General features: G+C 48.8%; 1 protein-coding gene across 3 annotated transcripts in view; it reads right to left on the bottom strand.

The window, feature by feature from the left end:
- Positions 1-1,259: 1,259 nt before the first annotated feature.
- Positions 1,260-10,186, bottom strand: part of LOC129564114 (steryl-sulfatase) — a 154,010-nt gene continuing 145,083 nt past the window's right edge. For all 3 annotated transcript variants that reach the window (XM_055437719.2, XM_055437720.2, XM_055437718.2), the window contains one exon: positions 1,260-2,566. In XM_055437719.2, coding sequence (XP_055293694.2) covers positions 2,193-2,566 — 374 coding nt within the window. In that variant the 3' untranslated portion in view covers positions 1,260-2,192. The remainder of the gene's footprint in view (positions 2,567-10,186) is intronic.

Raw genomic sequence — 10,186 nt, 5'->3', positions numbered from 1 at the left:
AGAACAGACTTTTGGACTCGGTGGGAGAAGGCAAGGGTGGGATGATTTGAGAGGACAGCATTGAAACATGTATATTACCATATGTGAAATAGATCATCAGGGCACGTTCGATGCATGAAGCCAGGTACTCAAAGCCAGAGGGATGGGGTGGGGAGGGAGAAGGGTGGGGTGTGTGGCTGATTCATGTGGATGTATGGCGAAAACCACCACAATATGGTGAAGCCATTATCCTCCAACTGAAATAATTAATTTTAAAAAATTCTGAAAGAGCAGACCGTAAGGAGGGGGTCGGGAGATGTTGTCGGAGCTTAGACATTGTTCAGCAGGGACAAAGAGTGGAAGGCAGAGACCACTGTCAGACAGCCAGAGACGCGCTTATACACATTTTTCTCCAAAGTGCCTGGACGGTAAGGTCCACGCATCCGGGGGTGAGGGACGGGCAGACTGTTCCACTGACCCGCACTCCCATGGGATCGAGAAAACCCTTGCGCCCAGAGCAGACAGACGCCGAGACACGTTCGCTACAAGGATCAAAGAGAGGCAGTGGGACCACAGCTCCTGTGTCCAGATGAGTGAGTGAATCCTCACCATGTTCTTGGAGCGCGTATAGGGTCTGAAGGTCACCTAGGTATTCTCCACTCAGGGGAACCCTTTGCCCAGAAGGGGCTGGTGGTCCAGACTTGGGAACTAGCTCCAGCTGTGCCCCCTGTCTCCCAGTCTCCTCCCCGTTAGGCCTCATCCCTGCATTCCTGAGGTCTCAGGAAATGGAATTCAAACGGAAGCATGCGTGTCACGACCGACTTGAGGCACAGATATTGCTTACCCACAGGGTCAGGCCAACAGAACACAAGGACGGGCATGAACCACCATTTTCTCGTCATGAAATTCGGCATCAATATGTCATGGGTATGGGTCTGCAAGAGCTCGAGATGTCATGGGTATGGATCGTGGACTGCTTATGTCTGATTGCTAGTGTCTTCGTGGCTATGGGTCGTGGACTGCTTATGTCTGACTGCTCGTGTCTTCGTGGGTATGGGTTGTGGACTGCTTATGTCTGATTGCTAGTGTCTTCGTGGGTATGGGTTGTGGACTGCTTATGTGTGATTGCTAGTGTCTTCATGGGTATGGGTCGTGGACTGCTTATGTCTGATTGCTAGTGTCTTCGTGGGTATGGGTTGTGGACTGCTTATGTCTGATGGCTTGTGTCTCCCCCACCCCATACCCCCCGCCCCTGTGAAATAGCATACATTTCACACGCTAATAATTCTGAATCTGTTAGAGGGGATTTCTTGTGAATCTGTTAGAGGGGATTTCTTGGGCTGCAGAATCGCTTAAGTTGGACTTTTAGTTCAGAAACGCCGTTCAGCCAAGGGACAGCAGGAGCCAAACAGCGCGCTACAAATGACGGGCTGGAAACACACGGGCCGGAGAGGTGTGTCTCAGCTTTGACCTTTGCTGGGAGAGCTCCCCAAAAGGCGGTCACACAAAACACATCTGTGAGCCTCTGCTGCTTCTCCTTCAATAGTGACGAGCTTCTAAATATTGCAAACTTCTCAAAGAAAGACACATACCCACGTACAAACATGGATAGCATGAAGAGTGTTTCATACCCATTTGCAAATAATACTGACAGTAATCGCCTTTCAGTCACCAGAAGATGGCAACTTAACCATCATCCGTGATTGGGCAAGATGTTCTTTTACTCAGGGTAAAAAAGTGGCACGGGTTAGATTTCAGTAAACACTTAACATCTGCTTCGCTCCCACGCGACACTCTCTAGGGGAAATCCTGGTGGCCAGTGCATCGAGTCAGCTGTGGGGTAAGCGACGCCTTCAGCCGTGGATCGCGCTGTCTGAGAGGTCAGCAGCTCGCCTGTGCCCCTTCCTGCCCTCCAGCCGCACAGGTGTTGGACACTCATTGCCCAGTCGCCATCCACATGAACAACTGGCCTTGGAAGACGTAACTAACATTTGTGTCTCTGTTTATTGCAAACGTTGACTTTTCCCTCCCCTGGCGGGGACAGGTGTGTGTCTGCGTGGAGGGGGGTCTTGATGGAGCCTCCAGGTGTCTGGGGAGGAGGGAGGCGGCCAGGGATGCCTTCCCCCAGTGTCGATCCTGGGTGCTCATCCCTGATGCTGCCGGCGGGGCGCCCCACCCTCACCCCGTGCACCCCCAGACGCAGCCAGTAATGGCTAAGGGCTCTGTCTCCCATCCTGATCCTCCCGGTCACACTGGCAGGACAGTCCTGACGACGAGCAGCACAGCTGCAGCCAAGGCTTCCAGATCAGGTTCCCCAGGGACAGCTGGTTGGGGACGTCCTGCAGAGTCCGGGCGTGGCGGGCCACCGCCTCCTGCATGGCCTCCAGGATCTCCCAGAATCGCGGCTCCGATGTCGGGGTTAACGGGTTTCTCTCCCGGGGGTCTCTGGAAATCTCATACAGCAGGGGCGGGTCGTGGTAGGTGACGTAGTGCCCGTGGCAGAAACACACGTGGGTGGGAAAGCATCCGTTGGCGCCCTCGGGGGAGAACTTGGGGGTGAAGAAAAAGGCTTTCCAGATGGATGTGCCTGTGGTGGGACAAGCAGAGAAGCGGGTGTGGTGGGGACAGGGTCATCAGAGTCATCCACCAAGACAGCGTGCATGGAAAACCACCCTTCTGGGCGCTTCAAAGAAGGCAGAGACTCAGTTATGGATGGAGTGGGTTTATCACACTCAAGGCTCAAAAAAGAGTAAGCATCATAGCTAAAAAGAAAAAGCAAGAAAACATGCGTTGTTATCTAACTGCCAAGGAGGAAAAGACAAAGCTGATTATGCAATAGCTGTTATAATGCAAAAACTGAATTTTGGGGTGGGGGGCTTGCCTCTAGGGGGAGCCCAAAAGCTGCAACCACTGAAGCCATGGGCCCCAGAGCTCACAATGAGAGAGGCCCCCTCAACGACAAGCCCATGTGCCACAACTAGAGAAAGCCCCCCATGCAGCAACAAAGACCCAGGGCATCCAGAAATAAATAAAAAAGTTTAAAAAATGTAAGTTCTATGTTCCATTTGTTGCTGTTGCTCAGGCGCTCCGTCGTGTCCGACTCTTTGCAACCCCATGGACTGCAGCACGCCAGGCTTCCCTGTCCTTCACCAACTCCTGGAGTTTTCTCAAACTCATGTCCCTTGAGTCGGTGATGCCATCCAAGTATCTCATCCTCTGTTACCCCTTCTCCTCCTGCCTTCAATCTTTCCCAGCATCAGGGTCTCTTCCAATGACTAAATAGCCATATTAAAATTTTAGGGGAAAAAAACTGATTTACAAACAAATAATTGTGAAATGATTGATTCACTGTTTATCCTACGATGCTGTGACTTTCTGAGAGATGGCTCTGATAGAGGTCTAGGAACTGCATCCTGGGTAGAAAAAGGTGGCAGATGAAAACAGAGTTAACGTGTATAAACCAAGTGAAAGTAGGTTCAGACTGAAACTGTCCTTTTCCGCTTTATCCTTCCAGCTTTTTTATAGAAAACCATGGAGACTGTCCCCCTAGAAAGCATCACACACCTACTTAATTCACTCTGATCATCTGTTTGTGTCACGGAAACGGTGATTTTGTCATTGCACGTATTGAGTGCTCACCCACGGATCCAAATGCAAAATAAACTAATGGACAACAGAAGACAATTGGCACGGCTGTCCACATTCTCCTCAAAAAGCCCCTGACCCCAGACAAGCATATTCAAGGGTGAGTAAGGGTAAATATTCCCTGAAGGAGGGCATGGCAACACACTCCAGTATTCTCGCCTGGAGAATCCCACGGACAGATGAGCCTGGTGGGCTACAGTCCATGGGGTCACACAGAATTGGACGTGACTGAGCAATTGAGCATGCACACACACAGGTGTGAGGACCAGTCAGTAAATAAACCTTAAGCATTCTCACAGAGAGCAGACACGTAGCTCAGACGAGTGCAGAATTAAGACTTAATTTTTCTGAACATTTGTTTGGTATGCCATCGAGGTGTCTGCCTTTATAGCGCCCAATGTGGATTTTTTAAAACTTTTTATAGAAAGATACATTGTGCATTCTCTGTATAATTTCTTTAGACCACTTTGGGTTTGCTCAAATGCATTTTATTGCACGTGCCAGGCTCCTCTGTCCTCGGAATTTTCCAGGCAAGAATATACTGGAGCGGGTTGCCATGCCCTCCTCCAGGGGATCTTCCTGACCCAGGGACTGAACATGCATCTCTTATGTCTGCTGCATTGGCAGGCAGATTCTTTACCACTGTGCCACCTGCGAAAGCCTAGGTTTATACGATATGAAGCCTTAGTTCAGGGTCTGTTCTGTTGTTCACCAGGAAACCAAGAATCAACACTGTCAAAGGTGTCATTTCAACAGAAAGGAGGCGCCTCCTGTCACCTTGCATTTCTAATATGTCTATTTAATCCTGTTTTTCAAATTTATTTTGATGACGTATTTCATCTGGGATTTCTCCAGAGAGTACTAAAACGTTGTTGAGTTAAAAAAGATTCTTTTGTTTATTGTTAAAATTCCAGGGCACTCCAAAAAAGGTTGCTTTCTGTCTCACCTCTGTCATAGATAAATATTTGACCACCACGGAATCTTAAACTCAGCTACAATTGAGATCCAATGATGAGAGGAAGGAATTATTAAATTTTACAGTGAGAATGCAGGGAAACTGCAGGCAGCATTTTTTCAAAAACAAAAGTATTCTGCGTAGTGATGGGAACAATAATTTGACTTCAGCTTAAACGATGATTCAAAATCTAAGAGAAAGTGAAAGTGACTCAGTCCTGGCAGACTCTTTGCGACCCCATGGATTATATACAGTCTATGGGATTCTCCAGGCCAGAACACTGGAGTGGGTAGCCTTTCCCTTCTCCAGGGGATCTTCCCAACCCAGGGATGGAACCTAGGTCTTCCACGTTGCAGGTGGATTCTTTACCAGCTGAGCCACCAGGGAAGCCCAAAATTTAAGAGAGGGACACCTAAACCGCAAAGATGTCAGTGACTTATTACTGTTGCAGGACGGCTTTGTCACTGTCATACAAAGTGCTATGGAGCTCACTATTTACCTTTGAAACATTTTTATGTAGAATCACAGCTTAACAGGGGGCTTCCTGGTGGCTCAGACGGTAGAGAATCTGCCTGCAGTGATGGAGACCTGGGTTCGATCCCTGGGTTGGGAAGATCCCCTGGAGGAGGAAATGACAACCCACTCCAGTATTCTTGCCTGGAGAATTCCATGGACAGAGGAGCCTGGCGGGCTACAGTCCGCGAGGTCGCAGAGTGTCGGACACGACTGAGCGACTAACACTTTCACAGGTTAAAAAAAAAAGTGACTCACTTTGTTTTCAGTCACAAGAAAAGAAAGCTTCCAGTCCTTTGACAAAGTGGCAACTGGAATTTAATTGAGAACAGCCTGACTCCTGAGCTGGACCCTGAATTCAGCCCTTTTCCAGCTTCAAATAAGCGATGGTGCCCTGAGATTCCCTGGGGCTCTGAGGGGCGTGTGAAGCCCAGGACAGGCACCGCTGTTTTGATCTTGATTGCTTTCAGGGACTCGGCCACAAGAAAGGGTTCTGAGGTCTCCTGGCAGACAAACCTCGAGAATGAGCACTCGGGGGAGTGCTCACCCAAGAACAAATGGGGACAATGCAAAGCCCACTGGGCTGTCCACGGAGGCATCAGAAGAACATTCTGCAGATAAAAGATGCTTAATCCCTCCTAACAGATGCCAGTCTGCTTTGCAAATCACATCCCACTTCATGCAAGGATTACCTGTGAATCTAGACGGATGACCAGCCTCCTGGGGACATATCCTTTATTCTGAGCTCGGGACGGTGTCTTGTGTTGGTGGCTCATTGAGTACAATCCGCTTGAACTCTCCCGCCCTTTCTATTGGCTGTGACAGGCTGGGTTCCAACCGCAGCTATGCGATCTCCTAGCTGTGGGATGCTGGGCGTGGCTATTAACCTCTCAGGTTCCCGTCTCCTTTCCTGATTTGCTGTTCTTTAGCTGCTCAGTCGTGTCTGACTCTTTGCAATCCCATGGAGTGTAGCCCGCCAGGCTCCTCTGTCCATGGAATTCTCCAGGCAAGGATACTGCAGTGGGTTGCCACACCCTTCTCCAGGGGATCTTCCCTGACCCAGGGATCGAACCCAGGTGTCCTGCATTGCAGGCAGACTCTTTACCTTCTGAGGCACCAGGGGAGCCCCCCTTTGAATGTAAAGCGGCCAGCAGTCTAAGACGAGACCACTGCTTTCCAGCTGTTTCTCAACCTGTTGCCACTGCAATACAAATCTTAAGACACTTTTTTCCACCCCCGCCATCTTCAGGATTCTTAAAGAACATGAACAACAAAATTTAAAGGGCTTCCACACACTGACTCTTAATTTATCACTCAGATTTTGATGGCCCTTGATGAATGTGGTTTAACTGCTTGTCTTGGCAAGATTAACTTTGCATGCGTGGGGGACTCCGTGTATATATCATCGCAGCCAAATATAGCCATTTGGGGGTTTTGGTCTTAGCAGCCTTTTCCCACTACAAACTGCCACCTTGGAGTGCTTCGAGAGGCATTGCAGGACTTCCCTGGTGCCTCAGTGGTAAAGAGTCCAGCTGCCAATGCCAGGGACACAGATTGGATCCCTGATCTGGGAAGATTCCCATGTCCCTCAGGGCAGCCAAGCCCGGGAGCCACAAGTTCTGAGGCCACGCGCTGCAGCTACTGAAGCTTACATACCCAAGAGCCTGTGCTCCACAACAAGAGAAGGGCAGGCACCGAAACAAGAGAGGAGCCCTCACAGCAAAGAAGACCCAGCACAGACAAAAATAAAGAAAATTACCTTTTTTTTTAAAAAAAAAAAAGAACCATTTCAAAGACTGCTCTGTTTCCCCCCCGCTGTGTGCCACCCATACCATCCCCTGGGACCCTCAGCTGACGCCCTCCGTCATCTTGATGTCGTCTACTGAACGTGTTACAGGGCAGGGCGGATTTCGGTTCCTCCTTGACTCAGTTTCTTTGCCTTTAACCTTTGCTCTTCGTTGCTTTGATTATTCTAATCATTCAGTGGAAGTTGCTGACGTTGAAGCTCCAACAACTAAAGAGCCAACTCATTTGAAATGACCTTGATGCTGGGAAAGATTGGGGGCGGGAGGAGAAGGGGACGACAGAGGACGAGATGATTGGATGACATCACTGACTCAATGGGCACGAGTTTGGGTGGACTCTGGGAGTTGGCGATGGACAGAGAGGCCTGGCGTGCTGCGGTTCATGGGGTCGCAAAGAGTCAGACACGAGTGAGTGACTGAACTGAACTGAACTGACGTTAGTTCAGCCTCAGCCTTCAATACGCTGTAGCTGACCATTCAGATTGAACTTCTGATCTTCAGATAAAGAAGGGTGTCCGACCAACACCCACCAAAATGATTATGGAACACAAAAACCAGCTCAGCCTTTCTCATGCCGTTTAATTTCTAAGACAAAAGTAGCTGTAATCAGAACATTCTCTCTGCTACTCACTCCCGTATCCTTGCCTGGAGAATCGCCTGGACAGAGGAGCCTGGCGGGCTACAGTCCATGGGGTCACAAAAAGTCAGACACGACTTAGCTGCAGCCGTTATAGACTTATGTTCATCTTCTCAAAACTCTGCACCAGAATACCAGAGCCAAAAACATCTACCAGTCTTTGAAAACACATTTGACCATAAAATCCAGTTGCCATTGCATTGACTTTATACTAACATAGATGCCTAAGTCAAATCTTAAAGCCACACTTTTTGAATCCATGCTGAACAGGAAATTTAAGTTCAAAATTCCCATCGTCACATAACCAAAGTTATTCGTGTTCTACTATTGCTTTCTTGAGTTCTCCTAAAATGTAATGGGAATAATGATCTCAGATGATGATAAAGTTAAGCCATTCAATGTGCTGAGACAACTAAATTACAGAATCATTAGAATTATAGAATTATTCAATTATGGAGAAGACATTATACATAAAAGCTGAAAGGGATTCATGTTTTAAAAGAGTAGACAGTGTTCTGGCTCTAATGTTTTGGAAAAATGAGTTTTTAACAAGTCTGGAATTGTAAGGTAGTGAAAGTGTCAGTAGCTCAGGCATGTCTGACTCTTTGCGACCCGGTGGACTGTAGCCTGCCAGGTTCCTCTGACTGTGGGATTTTCCAGGCAAGGATACGGGAGTGGATTGCTATTTCCTCCTCCAGGGGGATCTTCCTGACCCAGGGATCGAACCCAGGTCTCCAGCATCGCAGGCAGGGTCTTTACTGTCTGAGCCACCAGGGAAGCCTGTGAGGTCGGACCCTGGTGGTCTTCTTGGCTTCCCCTTCCCGGTGGCCGTCTCGGCTTCTTCTTCCCCTCTCCATCCCCTGCCGGAGGTAAAAAGTCCCGCCAAACCGCTGAGGAATCTCTGACGTAATAACCCTCTGCCGAGATCTACCCTCCTTCCTGACCTCCAGAGCGACCAACCTGGGCTCACCACCTCGACTGGCTGACCATTCACAATCTCGCGTTCCCGAGCTTTGCCTTATTTAGGCCTGTCCAGGTTTATATGATGTCACTTCCTGCCCCGAAGACATAAAAACCGCACTCTGCCTTTGTTCGGGGCAGAACTCCTCGTGGCCATTCTTGCGGTCAGTGGGTTCTGCCCGGGAGCGCACTGCCAATAAAGCCTGTTACTTTCCCTTGGTGTCTGGGTTATTTCCTTACAGCTTAAGATGCCCATTTTCGCGACCTTACAAAGCCTATATATACATGATCATTTTTAAAACCAGTGCTCACTCTTAGGGAAAAAAATAAATGGAGAATTCTCATCACCTCAATGTGCTGAGACAACCAAGCTACAGAATCATTAGAATTATAGAATTGTTCAATTATTGTAGAGAAGACATTGCATATAAAAGCCAAAAGGGATTCATATTTTGAGAGTAGAAACACCTCTCTGGCCCTAATATTCAATTATAGAGAAGACATTGTATATAAAAGCTGAAAGGGATTCATGTTTTAAAAGAGTAGAAACAGTATTCTGGCTGTAACGTTTTGGGAAAAAAATGAGTATTTAACAAGTCTGGAATTGTAACAGGTAGTGAAAACATCAATTGCTCAGTCATGTCCGATTATCTGCGACCCCGACTGTATGTAGCCCACCAGGCTCCTCTGTCCATGGGATTTTCCAGGCAAGAACACTGGAGTGGGTTGCCACGCCCTTCTCCGGTGGCGGCGGGGGGGGGTCTTCCCAACCCAGGAATCAAACCTGGGTCTCCTGCTTTACAGGTGGATTCTTCACTGTCAGAGTCACCAGGGAAATGTAGGCATCCAACCTCATCAAGACAAACACGAGCTGGACCTCCCCAACGCTGCCACTCCATTCTAGTAGATGGGTACCAGGGTCCTGCTGGAAAGCTCTAGCTTCTCTGAGAGAGGAACACGGTTAACATCTGCTGTGTCAGCCAGTCGCCGTGGTATAGATGCTCCCCACGAGGCTGACTTCCAGGTAGCAACGTGTTCCCCACAAGCTGGGGAGATTCCTCAGCCATCAGGGGCTGGCTCCGGCTCACTGCTGCCCTGGCCCTACATTTACAAACCCTGAGCCTAGATGTCTCTCTTCTTTTCTAACCAAGTATCTGGAGCTCAAGGTGGCAATACTCTCGCCTCTAAGAATTACAGAAAGCGTCCCCCAGGTGGTGATGACCACAATCTCCTGTAAGCATAGATCTCAGATGATCCAAGCCTATCTCTTCTAAACAGTACTAGTTCAATGTCTGTGAATTGCCCACAGTCTCCTATCAACAGAGATCTGAGATGATCCAAGTGATGTCCTCCAACTAGGACTGGTTTAGGTTCTGTGCTAACCCACAGTCTCCTGCAGATATAGATCCAGAAGCTGAAAGACAGCAGGACCTTAAGGTCCTCAGCCTGCCTTTCGTCCTTGAAAAGCCTTAAGCCAAAGAATAAGTTTGGTCAGAGAAGGGAGAACAGGCAGAAACCAAGGAAGACAGTCAGATAACTCCATGACAACCAGACTGTAGCCATGATCTCACCTGCCTTCATTCCCAGAACTGGCCTCAAAGAAATGGAAACCAATCAACCCTGGGACTGAAGACCGTGCACTGCTCTGCTAAGTCATCTCTGTCCTGTGTGACCCTTGGCGACCCCGTGGAC

This window comes from Moschus berezovskii, chromosome Y, assembly GCF_049115385.1.
Source record: "Moschus berezovskii isolate FMDL1 chromosome Y, NW_MosBer_1.0, whole genome shotgun sequence".
Taxonomy (NCBI): domain Eukaryota; kingdom Metazoa; phylum Chordata; class Mammalia; order Artiodactyla; family Moschidae; genus Moschus; species Moschus berezovskii.
Note: the sequence above shows the minus strand (reverse complement) of the source record. Positions and strands in the feature narration are given on the sequence as shown.